General features: G+C 40.0%; 2 protein-coding genes across 7 annotated transcripts; both read right to left on the bottom strand.

Moving 5' to 3' along the window:
* Positions 1-1,303: 1,303 nt before the first annotated feature.
* Positions 1,304-8,254, bottom strand: LOC115017931 (inverted formin-2-like). The gene is made up of 12 exons (XM_029446671.1): positions 7,982-8,254; positions 6,933-7,515; positions 6,031-6,092; positions 5,217-5,319; positions 5,010-5,095; positions 4,827-4,927; positions 4,659-4,729; positions 4,463-4,570; positions 4,296-4,366; positions 4,088-4,205; positions 3,832-3,996; positions 1,304-3,743 (listed from the first exon to the last, which is right to left on the bottom strand). The coding sequence occupies exons 2-12, from the start codon at positions 7,140-7,142 to the stop codon at positions 2,472-2,474; spliced, it is 2,367 nt and encodes a 788-aa protein (XP_029302531.1). The 5' UTR covers positions 7,143-7,515; positions 7,982-8,254; the 3' UTR covers positions 1,304-2,471.
* A 1,336-nt stretch (positions 8,255-9,590) lies between these two features.
* Positions 9,591-15,718, bottom strand: LOC115018187 (arfaptin-2-like). 6 transcript variants are annotated; one of them, XM_029447068.1, is made up of 10 exons: positions 15,505-15,718; positions 15,200-15,308; positions 14,058-14,166; positions 13,792-13,854; positions 13,157-13,243; positions 12,916-13,019; positions 12,303-12,524; positions 12,062-12,219; positions 11,775-11,949; positions 9,591-11,084 (listed from the first exon to the last, which is right to left on the bottom strand). In XM_029447068.1, the coding sequence occupies exons 2-10, from the start codon at positions 15,296-15,298 to the stop codon at positions 10,929-10,931; spliced, it is 1,173 nt and encodes a 390-aa protein (XP_029302928.1). In that variant the 5' UTR covers positions 15,299-15,308; positions 15,505-15,718; the 3' UTR covers positions 9,591-10,928. The 6 variants fall into 6 exon arrangements, with proteins under 6 accessions (XP_029302928.1, XP_029302927.1, XP_029302925.1 ...); XM_029447067.1 differs by having other exon boundaries at positions 15,200-15,328; XM_029447065.1 differs by having other exon boundaries at positions 15,424-15,718.
* Between the last annotated feature and the right edge of the window lie 320 nt (positions 15,719-16,038).

The following is a 16,038-nucleotide window of genomic DNA, read 5'->3' on the forward strand; positions in this document are numbered from 1 at the left end:
GGATATGAGAGGGTGTGGGGGAAGGCAGGGGGAGTCCTGTTTGTTCTGGTATGGATGATACAGTTATTTGGGTGGAGTCAGGTGGTGTTGGGGGTTGGGATCAGGGCACTTGATGAGTCTATTGGAACATGTAATAATATAGGATGTGTGGCGTAAAGAGACATTGAGATTTTCACCTAGAAGTGCAAGAAAGGGGCATTTGAAGAACAAAGCAAATAGCTTAAGCTTAAACTCAATGTATCTTTCACTCTGAAGGTGTAGTTGCAGTGGAGTGGGGGATGGGTCAATAGATGCTGTAGTCTAGGTAAAGCCTAATGAGAAGGAGGATAAGAGAGAAATGGATGATTAAAAAAAAAACGGCAATGTATTGTGCTGTGGATGCACCGTGTGAGGTGTGGTGGTGCAGGTGGTGGGGAGTTTGTTGGGGGTTGGGGCTTGAGGTGAGAGGCAAACACAGTCATCTCTGCAATGTGGAGTTGCCATGGAAACTGCTTCCATCGTAGTCAAGATGGCTGTTGCAGTCTGGCAGCAGCCGCAGCAGCAGCAATGAGCAGGTCGCACAATACACACTGTAGAAACCTCCCACTGCCAAGACTGATGCAGTCAAATGAACTTATAACATGTAGATGGAAGAATCCAAATGTCTAAATATTTCGTCATACATCTGTATATTATAACCAATATAACGTCATTATAATATGTCAAATTTGCTTAGGCTAATTTGTATTTCTCATTCAACAGGATCCCTTATTGAAAAAGATAAATCTTCATGGCTCTCTGTAGCAATTGATAACTGCCAGGTCCTGCAATTACCTGGTTATATATACACATTGATAATATGAATAATATGATACAATCAAATCATAGACAGCATATGTTGCAGCAGGCTTATCACATTTCTAACAAATGAAGTACAACTACAAACACAATAATAAGATACAGTGATAGTTAGTCAATATTATTGCATTGTCGATTTAAAACGGCTCCCACACTTAAAAGTCAACTTCACAGCTGTTGTAATAATGTCATAGCTTTTGCACGAAAACAGTTAAGACCAACTGTTCTATAAATCGCCTTCTTAAACTTTTTAAAAACTAAACCGCAAGATGTTACATGGCCTTCTTATTATCTTGTCAGACCCTAGATCAGACCATAGATGTGTGATATAAAGATGTGAGTACTCTTAAGGTGGAAAGTAGAGTTACCTATACAATTAATTGATTCTCTTATATACTAAAAAGGAATATTCATACATATTTATTTCCCACTCTTAAAGATTAGAGATACAGTTACAAAGAACAATTTCAGAACTCAATGACAACACTATTTGTTTCTCTGTTATTTTGATGGCTATCCATCTCAGTCATATGAAATATAATCAATGGCAAAGAAATATAGAACGCATTCAGATAACTCCAGCTGCTAAACAGAACAACTAAACAGAAGGTCCTTTCATTACCTCATTGTTGCACTTCAGTCGGACAGCTGGACATAGTCCTAAAAAGCTAATTGTTGTTGCACTGTTATCAACTGCTAAGAGATGCTAGCAGTTGAACTTCTTGACTCAAGCTGTGGCCTGAGTGACTCCTTGTATATCTGCTCCAGGGGAGAGATTTGGGTCAATGCCACAAGTAGTGAACAGGGAAGCTGGTTACCTTGCATCATATCAGGCCACCGGGTGTTGGCCTTTCAACCACCGTAATCTGTTCTCAAGTTAACTTCAGATCAACACCCTTCACTTTGCCACTCACAGTCCATGGCTCAGCTCTGCTCAGCTACAGGTTGCCTTTGTAACACTGACCCATATAAGCTCAAAAACAATGGCTGAATTGTGTAAGACCCTGAAAGCATCCTCAGCCTTCTGCCTTCAGCAGCAGAGGAGGAAAACAAAGTAAGCAAAAACAAAGACATTCATCAGTGTAAAAGCATGCAGTAGAAGTAGTTATTTATCAAAGTATCAAAAATAACAATCAAACCAGTATTTTACATACAGTTGGACTTCTGTATGCTCTCTCACTCTACATTCTGCAAGGTTGTACATTTTCATCCAGACAAAGAACACACACACTGTAAGTGATGACACGTGTATCCAACTGATGAGGACAATGCCATACCGTCAAGGTAACGTTCATATTAAGTATTACAAAAATAGAAAATTTGTTTTATAGTGTGTGTGCCCATCATTCTTTTGTTACAATGTACAGATTTCCTAGAAATCAACAACACCCATATTTTCTGAGCAACAGTTTAACATGTTGCTGTTATATTGTGCCATCTAGTGGTACAACATACACAAGTGCCTACCCTCAACAAACACTTCCTCTAACCACTTTCCTAAAACCGTCTCTCAATCTCTTAACAACCTCACTATCAATTTACAAACGTAACATTAAATATAACACAATCACCATGATGAGGTAATAACAAGTTACATGTGCCTGCCTGACCTTACGTTTGATACATCTTAATGCCTATACACTTGAATCAGTGCCCTTATGGACAGTTTCCTTGCTGTTCTGCAGTTTGCTCATATCTCCAAGGCGTTTTAAAAAGCTAAAAAAGAGTCCAGAGTTTTCAGTCTTAATCCATGTATTATTGGGAGGGGGTTCAGTATTCCTCTGCAAGTCGTTGACTGTGGGCTCCATTGATTTGCCCACTTTGTTTTGCTCATTAAGTCCTTCATCTGGAACACAGGTAACAGAAACACAAGGCTTGCTTTTCTTTTCTGCTGACGGAGAATTCTGGTCTTGAGCACCAGACTTTTTGAAGACGTGAGATACGTCAGTGAAGTCAAACACTTCTTTTGAGGGATTTTGTCCAGAACCCTCTGCTGGCAGTGTCCCCTTTTCTCCTGTTGCAGAATTAGGAGTTCTGACTGGAGGCCTGGCAGACAGATTATCTTCCTCTTCCTCAGATTTAGTGATTTTAGTAGGTAGAGTATTTCGGCGGCCAAGATTACATTTTGAGGGGGACTTAGGATTTAGCAAAAATCTAACTAAATCGTCATTGGTTGGGTCTCCAGGATACCTCTCCATGTCCTCATCGACGGTGCGCTGACGAGACAAGGTCTTAATTGGACCAGGAGATTTCTGAAGTTCCAGAGAAGCAGATGAGACACTGCCGCGGCTTTTCTGAAAGTGCAAAACTTTTTTTGATACGTCACGCAATTTTTGGGCCTCCTCCTCATTATTATCCTGTAGATCTTCCTCACTGTCATCAGTAGTGGCTGATAAAGATATGCCTGAGGAGGAAATGCTGGTGGTCCTATTGGCTGGGTGTGTAAAACCTCTGGAGTCCTCTTTTTTGGATGTTCTCACCTCTTGTTCATGAGGAATGCCACCTTTGTCCTTGTTGTCCTCGCTATTAGACTGAGCTTTCTTTTGTGAAGAGTTCTCTGTGAGTTCCTGTGTTGAACTCCACTCTTTTCTGCCCATGTCTTTAATTGTAAGAAAGTCTCCTTTTTTTTTATTTCCAGTGGGGAGGTTTCCCTGAGAGGTCATTTCTGATAGACTCCCGTTGTTGGGGCTGACACTCGTGGGGCTTCCACGAGTGGATGAGGGTCTTCCAGATCTCCTCCGAGAGACACCAGTGGTAAGGAAGTTCTGCAGGATGCACTGCAATGGAACTCCATCCATTTCCTTGTCTCTAACGGAGCAGGTAGCTGTGGACCTGCGTTTGACGGCATTCTGCAATCTGTCTTTGTGTCTCCGCTGCACCTCTGCCACCTCTCGAGCCTTGTTTTCCTGCAGAAAATAACACAGTTGATGGATCAATCAGGAGGTTTTTTTTGTATACCTCAGCTCAGGTAAACATGCCAGTAAACAAGCTTACCTGCATGGCCCGCATAAATTTCTCACAAAAGGAGTTGAAAATGGAGCAACACTCCTCCAGTTTGAACTTCTCTGGGTTTTCACAGAAGTACTCTGCCACAGAGTCACTTACTGACTGCAATTCCTGAAGATCAGTCCCTATTTCAGCCAAGCAGACATCAGCCTCCTAAATGGAGCCCAAATCAAAATATTAAAACATGTAATCACCATCAACACTCACACAAACTGGGCCGAACTCCTCAACAAGCTTTCCTCACCTTGAGGAAATCCTCCATCTGTGCCTTTAGGTCTTCTTGCTTTAAGGTGTTCGCTTTGGCATCTTGAACTTTCTTTACCTGTTTTACAAACTCTGCTTCAATTTCCCCCTTATTCATTCTGAGAATTAAGAAAAAGACACACTCTGATGATACAGCGAATAAAAAGAAGGTTAAAAAATGCTGAGTGCCTGAAAACGAGATTGTTTACCTCGCTGCCGCTTCAATGTGAGCGAGTTGGTCCGCAAATGTAAGCAGGTCCACATCTGCCTTCTGAGCTTGCTGTGGTGAATATGAAAGTATGCTATAAAAATCACACTAAACAAACGTATCATAAGATACAGGAAAACTACATAGCAAATAATAAAAGCTACTTACTATCACTACATAATGCATAAGATTCATTCCAGGTTTGTTTGCTTTGGTGTCCGCTAACTTCAACAGAGAAGCCATTCGGAATCCAATTGCACTGCCTGCATAGCCACCCTGTGATCAAAATAAATAAATAAATAAGAGATTCACAAAGACAAAGACAAGTCATGCAAAACTTCACTATCCCATATTATACACTCACAGCATTCATGTAGTTTCCAGTCTTCAGCACCAGGCGAATGACAGAATGGAGGTTATCAGACTCCAACAGCTCTAAAAGAAGACACACATGGTGACGTCTATATGAGTTTACAACTATCTATTTTTGCTTTAAAATCTGATATGAGCCTAATCTATTAAAAAACAATACCCTTTCCAGCTGCTGTCAAAGTGACAATGATTTTGTTCATTTCATCCATGAGGGGGAAAAGTTCCTCTTTGAGCACCAAGCTCCCGAGACGCTCTTCATAGCTAACAGACACAAAGTATCCATCATAAGTAAACTACCATTGACATTTAACACTTGCAATATATGGGATTACAGGTAGCTCACCTGGGAATCTTGACCAGCATTAGCATGAACAGATCTGCGTCAGGGAGAGCAGATGGGTCGCCCTTAAAACTGACCAACTGCTTCTCCTGGAAGAAAAAAGGCAAGCCCAAAACTTAAAACCAGATTGTATTTTTCTTAAATGACAAGTCGGTACAAAGGTTGTTAGATTTACAGAACACATTTGACACAAGCAGCGTTCACAAGTACCTCCCCTTCATCTGGCAGCAGCTTGCACAACTCCTTCAGTTTTCCAGAACCAAAACTGAGACTACTTCCTGATTTAATTTCTTCAATCATGTCTTTTACGGGCCTGTGGAGAGAGGTGGAGAAACAGATAGGGTTCAGAGCTTTAGTCAGCAATTATCTGGATGTTTTTGTTTAGGGTTGGGACTTCTCATGAGCAGTGCGTGTGTCTATGTTGATACCACACTTTTGCATCTTTGGAAAGATTTGGCTGCTGACATCAACAAGCCCCTACACGCATAAATAGCTTTGCGAAATAGCAAAACTTCTGATGCAATTCCTCAGAAAAGCATGTGCTGTATAAGACATTACAGGTTTTGGACTATGCTTTGACAAGAAACATATTTGGAACAGAGAAAAATAAAACATATGGCCATGTTTGGAGGAAAATAAGTAGACAGAAGCACTGACGTTAGATGAATATATTGATGCATTTGTTGTTTCATGCATGTTTGTCTGCTTGCAAATGTTTGAGCTCATCATTAACAGTTGTATAGTATTGTTTCTACTTCCTGTATGATCTGTTGCATATACCAAATAGCCTGAGGCAATACATTTACAATACCTACAATAATTGATTTGCTTGGTTGCCAGGGAGGTAACCTGTTGGAGCTGTAGAACAGAGTAGATCAGACCTGCCAGGACATGTTGGCTTTTAAAGATTTGAGAGTATGTTACAGACTCTGTCTGCCTCATCCTGTGTTGTCGAACACAGCAGAATATGACGGAATTATTGTGCAAAGCACATCACACCTTAAGAGTACTAACAGTGACTCACCGCTTGAATTGCTTTAGGAAAATTCCAATGTTCATGCTTCTCTTGGAGCTGAGGATGGAAACCTGGGAATGGAAACAGACACAGACCTGAATATAAGATATGTTCACTATTGGCTTGAGCAGGGACTTTTGTATCACCTAAACTTTCAAAACAAACAGTTGATTCCAAAGGTTAAGGATTCTTTGAGTTGTTTGTATTGAATAATCAGGACAAAGATACCATTTTGCATCAGTGATACATTTTCTCAGTGTCTGTTTTGGAAAATGGGACATAGGTCAAAGTAAAAGTTTGGTAACAGATTTGAATCCACTTTTGTTGTTGAAATGAGAGTGAAGGTTATAAACGGATATGTTTTGGTTTGAGACTTAATTACAGTATCTCAAATACAGAGCACGGGGCTAGTATACAGAACAGTGCTGTGTGATGACACAATGATAATTTCCTTTAGCAAACAGATATGAATAATGGTGAGACTCCACCCTTGTATCAAGTGATTCTAAATAAAAACATACAAGAAACATCACATTTATTTCTTATTACTATTCTGGTAATGCAATGTTAAAATAAATTGATTATTGTTCTACTCTAAGTGAGCTTTCCAAAATATCACTGTAGTCCCATTCCCTAAAACTCACATGAGATTTAAGTCGTATGCAGAATAAGCTCAACAGAGGACATCCACTGCATACAATAGAGAGTTTGCTGCTATACTGGTTTTAGGTTTTAACCACATGCCTTGAAAACAAAAAATCAATCCAGGTCTAAGAAGTTGTCTCCATATGTCAGCATTACACAACAGAAAATACCAAACATTTCAATTTATTTCTACAAACCCTTAGGGTTAAAGTGTAAGTCTGATTCAGAAAAGTGTGATGTCTGTATTCTGTAGCTGGAAAACTCACCATTACCACTCCTGAGGCAGCAGTTGGTAGGCCACGCAGGCTCTGGCGGTTCAGGGCCTTGAGTTGTTGCTGCCCCTGCTTTTGACTGAACAGCTCCTCCATGTGATCAGTGTCCAGCTCATATTCCCCATCAGTCTTATCTGCTGTCCAGATGTTGTGCTTTCCTTCCACACTGTGTTTGGGAAGGGTTTCCCAATTGAAATTGCGCATCCTGGAGCGCCGACGCGCTCCTTTATCAATGAGGCCATGTAGGGATGGAGGGAGGCCAAGGGCTGGAGGTGGAGGTGGAGGTGGAGGTGGAGGTGGAGGCGGAGGCGGAGGCGGAGGCGGAGGTGGAGGCGGTGGAGGGTGGAGGTGGAGGTGGTGGAGCGGGAGGACCTCCTGGTTGCATCTTTTGTCAACAAGCTCTCAGCCGGTTTGGGATGCAGTCATGGTCTCAGTCACACATACAGGTGGGATTAGGGCCTATAAAGAATTTGCAGTAAAATATAAACAACTTTGAAAGTGTTTATAGGATTCTGCTACAGCCGTTGTGCTTGAGGGACTTGTCCAAAATGATGTCAGTTAGGATGATGCGTTCAAACTGAAAGAAACACAAAAGGGTGGGGACATATTTACAAAAAGTCCAATGCACACTGTGAATGTAAGCAACAGTGATTAGCAATGGATAAAGCATTCACTTTCTCCACAGTACTTACAATAGATAACTGTAGTGCTTCAAAAGGGTTTTCAGAATGTTTAAAATGCATTACAATAATCTACAATACACTTTGGAATAATAATGCAGAAGTTACTCCAAATGTATCGCAATACTCACAAATTGTAGGGATAATTAGTGGCACTATAAAGAAATAGCTATGGAGCAGGTTCAATTCAGTCCAGTTGACTCATTTTAGAAACTGGCAAAAAACATGATTTAAAAAAAGGCACAATTGTAGCTGGTAAAGGCCTGGTGTTTTATCCACCTACTAAAAACCCCATTAAAATGTCAGGTAATAAAGCCTACTAACATTATCAAATAAGGATCAGGAAGTAAAAATACAACGTACCTTTGTTTTGAATCAGCTGCTGGCCCTTTATCCTCATTTGTGTCCTTTTCTTTGTCTTATTCTTCCGTTTTCTTGTTGAAACGTCACCATCAAAAGTACAGTGACAACAATCCGACCAACGCAAGAGAAGAGTGTCGAAATTACAGTCTGCGTGTAAACGACACGCCCAGGTAACTCTCTGTGTCCATGGCAGGCCGCACCTTCCCAGCAGCAGGAACTCTGGGATTTATACTGAAGTTATTTGGCTTGTTGGTTGGAGTTTGAGGCCACGCTGTTTTCTGTCTCGCTGTCATGAACTCATGTGAGCAGTCTACTGGATGTACATACTCTTCCAGCGTGATTAACGACCTGATTGATTAGGACAGAACATTGATTTCTCAAAGGTGTTTGTAGTAGGTCAGCCAAGCTTTTAGCACGTAAGCCAGACCTTAGGTTAGTAGAGGACACAAATATGTCTCTGTTTTAGAGCTGTTGTTTCTTATTTGTGTTCTGTCGGAGAGAAAAAAATAATTGGAATTAATAAATGACTAAACAGTTAAAGACATACTTTGGTTAAACATGAAATCATTAGACCAGCTCACACACTGTCATGTGTTGGAATTTGGGAGGGTGATTAGACTGGTAGTAAATCAGCAGGAAGCACTTCACCTCTGTCCCACAAATGATAAACCCTTAGAATGACAGCTGTATTATCCTAAATGCATTTGTATGCAAATCATGTGTTTCAGTGCTGTCTGATGGAAACTCAATGCACCGTTTTAACTAGAGGCTAAGTAGGCTACACCAAAAGGAGAACGAGACATCTCTTAAATTATGTTCTGTGTTTTACATGGAAATCAAGTTAATTGGAAGGGAACCTGGAAAAGGGAACGATCATAATAACATGTTTGTAATTGCAATGTTGTTGTATTACCATACTGGTAATAGCTGTGCACACCCACTGTACACAAAGAACATATCCAGTCTGTTTACGCTACTGTTGTTAAAATGACATCAAGCCAAACTAGTCTTATTCAACATCCATCACGTCCAGGTAGGCTAACCCAACATCAGTAGACTTACAGTGTACGAAATACTCAGTATTCAGTCCATGAAGAGATACTGAATGATGTGTTGTTTCACATATATCCAGCATTCCCATAAACTGTATTGTCATGTACATTAATAATAGTGCCACACATGGTAATTGTGTTCATACAATGCCTGAAACATGAGTGGAAGACCCACAACATTTAAATACAGTAACTACCACAGGATATGGGATTGGTATCACCTTTACGGTTGTGTGGTATTTTTATACAAGGTTTGGTGTAATAAAAGAATCAGATAGATAGTAAGTTGAGTGTGAATAGGGCTGTAATTAACATGGTCTTATCTCCAGATTAAGTTTTTAACATTTAGTGTTTTTAGTGAACGAGTACAAAGGAGACTAATCATCTCAAAAGAAGTTTGTGTTTCCAACAGAAGCAATAAATTTCTGCCAAAATCACACATAAAAAGAGTGATGTGCTTCAATGTGACTTACCACAGTAACCGGGAAGGCACCTTCAAACAACAAAAGGTATCAGCATTTAATTATGAAATAAGATAATAAGTCATGGAAAGCATGTCAAAGATATATCAGATTGTATTATCATGTACATAATTAACGGTGCAATACATATAACATACTGTGAGATTTGTGTACATAATCTGTGAGATCTTCCCACATGAAACTGAAAGATCTGTGTCGACGGCACAGTTAAGTGAAACAAAACATCCAGCACATTTTATTGGAAATGCAGAACAAGACAAAGGCAATGAGCTGACTGGAATTTAAAAGAAATGTACATAACATACAATGTTTTGTCACAAAAAGATAGGTAAATAAATAACACATAATAAGAAATGTACTCATACAGTCGGTCCTTGAAGAGACACTTCAATTTAAGTAATTCATTTTGGAATTTAAGACTTCAAACATGAGTATCGAAGACTGATTTTTAGCTGGACCCTGGCGCCTAGCATAGCCGCTCAAACACTGGCTGTGTCTTGCATTTGGATTTGGATTTTTTTATGATAGATTAGAAGTTGTATTTATTGAAGCATCCAATGTATGGATTGATGCAGAGTTACTAAGCGTAACATCTGTTGAGGCATGTTTCCATGTACAAACTCTGGAGTAAACAAGATAGATACTTGTAACTGCGCTGAATTGACAAAGACATCTCTGAAGGTACCCACAATTTAGAAGATCAAACTAATTATGGATTATATATTAGGTTAGAGAAAACCACTATATTCACTATATATACACACACATTCTCCCTTCTATGCATGTGAACTGACTATTCAATTAGGTATACCACAACGCGATATTAGAAGCATAGTGGGATAACTATGAAAATTATGCTATATCCGGATGCTTTGGAATTAAATCGGTCAAACTAAATAAAATAAAAAAGGGTCATGAAATTAGTCATGCATAGGAAATTTCCTAACATTTTTGACATCATCCCACTAATTTGCTAATCTGATTTGTTGAATTGTGATGTACTCTGAAGTAGAAGATAACCCTTTCGACAACATTAAAAAACAACAAAATAATGCATGTGCAAAACTGCCAAGGTGTATCTCCACAATAGTAGACTATACTGTACGTAAATAAGAAGTGATATTCATGTAAATGATTGTGCTACTTAAAGGATACGAAAGTAACAAAAAGTAATTTTGTGACTTCACAAAACAATTCTAAATACAACTGAAATTGTTGTACCGTCTATGTAATACGTGATACTGAAAAACATTACAAAGGAGAAATCTCATGTTTTTCTGTACCACTGAACACAATTGATCCTACAATATACTCCTTTATGCATTTCATTCTTGTCCATCTAACCACAATGTCAAGTTCTTCACTGACCAGCGTGTCACTGTACATCTCAAACAGCTGAACCCTAAACGCTCTTTACTGCTCCTCCAGCCAGGATGGCTTGTCTGATCCCGGGGGCTTTAACTTTACATTGAACTGTATTAGAGTTTGTTCCAACTGCTCCTGGTTGCCAGCAAAGTAAGCTGAGATAGCATTGTGGAAGAGAAGCAGCTGCTTGTGCATAACCTTCACCTAGAAGAAAAAAAGAAGAGGGAAGTTCGGCCATTACAAACACAGTTTCAAGTGTCTACAGCCCATGGACATCTATTAAGATGACATTTACTAGCTGCTCAGGTTAGTTTCTAGTTTCTTCAGCAACTTGCGCATTACATTCCTCTAAGATGAAGATCCCAAGTGTCACACAGGCATTTAACGATACTAAAAAACAGCCACAATAAAGCAGAACTGAGTTTGTTGGTCTGTGCTTGATTTGACAAACTAGATGCTCTCTCTTTACTGTATTCATCTCCAGCATGAATATGCTTGTGCACTATAAACTATGCATCATTTAACAATGCAATGTGACAAATTGCTATGCATCACAACATACTCAATCTATTCTAAATATGATTTTTCCACATTCAGAATGTTATCCACGAGCAATTTTTGAGTTGGTGTTTTCTATGGAGTAACTTAACACCAGAGGAGCAGGGTTTTACTGGTTCTCACTGGTTGACAGTTTCAAGCCTGTTTCACCTCTGACCACACCCAGCATCCCTGATGCCTGTGGTTGGGTGTGGTCATAAGCGTGCACTGTTGCACCTGTCAGCAGTGAGAAGTTAAACCATTGGCGCTCAGCAGAAACAACATTTCAGGAGGTATTAAGTTACTCTTTAAATAGGCGGACCTTTCATACAAAAAAGAAAATTGTAAACCACAAACCTTGTTTTCGTCCAGGAATTTGAGCTTGATGGTGACGTCGCTGCGCAGCCTTTCATATTTGTCTCTGTGGATCTGGTAATCATGCTGAGCCATCTCAATGCGGACCATGGCAGCTGCATCCCGAGGGCCCAAACTCAGCTCCTCCAGATCAGAACGATAGGCATCAAACTCAAGTCTGCACGCAAAAACAGTTCAGGCTGTCACAGGCTCTCGTTTTTCAGGTGATCACTATACAGGAAATCAGATCGTATTCCTCAACCCTTAAACGGGATGTCAGGGTTAGTTACCTTGCGTTTTCATACAGCTTAATGGTCAACAGAGTATCCTCCATTGTTTTGTTGACCAGGGTGTCAATACTGGATACAAAGAAGTTGATGGCACTGACGAGAGACTCGCCATTCCTACACAACAGCTTTTGTGTTTCTGCATTATACCCAAACTCGTCCTGTAGAGAAACACAATGTTTTACCTGCAAACTTCAGTTTCACGTCAAGTCAAACGAGAAGTTTTTGTAATAATGTACAGTACCTGCAACTCTGGGGACTTCTGGCTGAGGTCGGTGAAGGTGTCTCCTAGCGCCGATTGTGTCTCCACCATGCTTTGAAAATGACTGGTGAGTGCAGTGGTCAGTTTTAGGATGATTTCATATTTGCTCTTGGTCTCTCGTAACACGTCAATCTGAGCCTCGAGTTCCAGGTCTACTGTTCTTGAACCTCTGCCAAACCTCTCTGAGAACATCTGCTTTGTACACTGCAGAGTGGATATGGGCAGAGATTTGTTTTAGTCACTTAAAAACACATGTGTAAGTTAGTAATAGTAGATGTTTTTGAAGAAAAATAAATAAATACCGTACCACCATTTTATTAAGTAAATGATACAGTATATATACTGAATATGTGATGGTAACAATATATGGTATATACTTATAATATATAGTAATATAAATGTGATATAGCAATAATATGGATAAGCTTGGTACAAAATGATACCCAAAATGTTCACATGTGTTTTAAATGTCTCTTAAATGCTATATATCATACACAAGTGTATGCGGGTTATGTAAAGACTGATGAATAGAATGAACATTTGATCTGCTTTTGGAAACTTTAAAAATAAATGATGTACACATAGTACAAAATACCTTGTATGTGTTTAAGCCCCATTTCTTTACACTGTCCAATTTCTCCACTGCCACACCACGAGAAACCTCTTCTGTGGAATTACCAGCGTTATTGTTTGATGACCCTAACAGAGAAAAAAAAAAGAACAAAGTACACTCTAATGCATGTTATCAAAGTTTAAAATGCAGAGGTTAACAGGAACAGCAGGGGCCATGACAATGAGTGAGGACAGTGTGTACATGGTGATGAGCCTGGTGATACCTGGATGCTGGTCTGTGTGTTGGGCAAGTCGACTGGCTGCAGATTGGCTGTTAGGCAGGCCGACACCTCTGGATTTCATGCGAATGTCTAAAATGAGCATGGCGATGATAAAGAGTGAGAATGAGAAGACGTCATGAAGTGAAATATGTGTCAAAAAAGTCTGGCAGTGAGATATGCAGCTGAACAGCAGAGTATGTAGACTGAAAGAAAAATGTTAAGCTCTGTGGTAGAGGATACATGATAAATTGGAGTTAAAGGGATTTTGAAATAATCCACCATGCAGGTCTCTCATGCAGAAGGAAAGGATTTATACAAAGATGAAAATGGAATTCATGGGATGAGCGATAACTACCAAGCTACGACAAAACATTCATCCAAAGTGCATTTTACAGTACAAAAGAGAACATTCTTATTAAACAACATTACAACACTTAAAGTGACAGCCCTGTAATATCAGGTTAGTGCACCCCGAATTTTGAAAAGCTGCCAAAACACCTTTTGTTGCTGAAGCTGTGAGTTGAAGAGGTACAAGCAAGGTTGCATACAACTCCCTTCGGTCAAGCAATATCAAAACCGCTCATACAGGGCCAAACAGACCAACATATTAAAAGGTTAAGGTCAGAATACACAGCCACCTGGTCCCAGTGCACGGGCTCGTCTTCTGTCCAGATACTCAGGGTTGAAGTGAACTGCAGGCCCTAAGGGATATGGATGTTCGTAACGTGAACCAGGAGCCTAGAGGTAAGCCTTTAGTGAAACATCAAAATACAAGGAGGAGAAGCTCTCTGTGGGGTTTCTTAAAGGGGTGTTAAGTATCGACCTCTTTGCAGCACAAACTGTGTCTGTAAAATTAAACAAAACAAAACCTGTAAAGGACGGCAGTCAGGTTTTCTAACAGTACCTTTGATGGTGCTGGTAGGAATGATGCCCCCTGCAGGTCCTCCATAACCTCCTGAGACGATGCTGGTTTCATTCAGGTTGGGTCCAGACACCATCACCTGCTGCAAATCCTGATGGATTTACAACAAAATATTGGTAATTCATATAGTTTAGAAGGCAATACATATCCCATTTGAGGGCTTAGAAAACTAACTTATTTTTTTACATTATCAACTTAAAGGGAACATATCATGAAGAAACTCACTTTTTCAGTGCCGTGCACTTACATTTGGGTATCTGGAGTGCTTACCGACCCACAAACTGTCAGTATTTTGTGAGCTTGCCTCAGTCAGAAAACATGGGATTCAACAAGCATTTCAGATTTGGTTCCCCTTCCTATGTCACATGCTGGATCATTCGAATATACCGCCCCCATCTGACTAGGCTTGAGAACTACCTTTGCAATCTTTCTCACTAGTCAATCAGGGCAGACTGGGCTTTTTTGGTGCGATTTTTGTAGGGTTGCCCACTCTTAGTAAATTTTGTTGTAGAGAAACTCTACAGTTTTACAGATCTGTCAACTAATCAACTAATCAATTAGTGGACTAAGAACTTCTGTAGTCGAGGACAGCCCTAGATCTTTGTCATATTTTGACAACTGAAACAGAGTGATCCAAGTCCACTTGCACACAGAGATCACACCAAGAAAGTGCTTCTGTGCTGTTTTATCAGCCTATTCAATATGGTGGCCCTACTTTCCTCACACAGACTGGTAAATATAAAAGTAGGACCACTGACACTGCAGCGTTCTCATCCCTGTTAGGCTGTACCAGAATGAGACATACAATGTTGCACTACAGTTGTGAATTTTGTTGACTGCTTGTCATGCAAGCTGAAGCTCATAAATGAATGTCATTATACTCCATCATCATGCTCTCAACACATCATTCCCAGTTGTAGGTATTGATGATGATAGTAGTATAACGTTACAGCTATTGTACATAGATGTAGGCCTGTTCATGGTTAGATAACAGCTGGCCTAACCAGTCTTAGTCCTGTGTTATCACGTGGAGAATAACTGAGAACCACAAACTGAGCACACAATACCAAATAACAGATTTAATAAAGGCCATAGTCAGCGAGGTGAGAGTAAATGTGACTGACCTGCTCCAGACTGTCATCCTCTGGCAGAGTCCCTGTGTCTCCATTGCTGTTAATGGGGATCTCCATGGTAGCAGCTTTGCTCATGATACTGTTTGCCATAATTTAATATCTGCAAGACAGCACCAAACACTGACACATAAAGATGGTATCATGTTTGCAGTTTGGCAAAATGATTATCATACTGCGTTCTAGTCCACATCGAAACAAAAGAACAGCTTGCTTACATAGATGCTAACGTGGCTAATCTTAGCGGTGCTGATGTGGCCGGTAGTGGGATACTGTTACTTGACAGCTAGCTTCCTCACCACTCGAGCAACCTGAAGTCCAGTCGTCCAAAGGAGAAACAAGCCGTTGTTTGTGCACACAGCAGACTTGACATACAAAACAGTTTCAACGGGAAAGCACCGTTGTTCTTAATTATAATTGAATACGAAATCCATCCATTATTATCTATTATTTGTCCTGCAACGTTCACGTTATCTGCCTGCTTCCATGTAGTTCAGGCTGAAAATCCCTGCATCCAGCCAGCTAACAGCTTTAATAGCACTTCGAAATAAAAGTTTATGTGATTTTTTATCTTTTGCAAGTGAAATGAAAAGGTTTTAAAAGCAAAACACTTCGAGAAAAACATATAATCTATGCTATTTAGTTTATGTTATTTTTCAAATCATTAGCTGGAAGTGTATATTGTGAATACATGCTCTTATTTTGAAGGGTAATACCTTTGACGTAGCATCATCGTCAAACCTCCTCCCCCGCTCCATCTTCCACGTAGTGCAGTGCTGACGTAGCGTTATCCCTAAACTGCAGTGATATCCTGCTCCTGAAGATGTCACTAA

The sequence above is a fragment of the Cottoperca gobio genome, chromosome 13 (assembly GCF_900634415.1).
Source record: "Cottoperca gobio chromosome 13, fCotGob3.1, whole genome shotgun sequence".
Taxonomy (NCBI): Eukaryota; Metazoa; Chordata; class Actinopteri; order Perciformes; family Bovichtidae; genus Cottoperca; species Cottoperca gobio.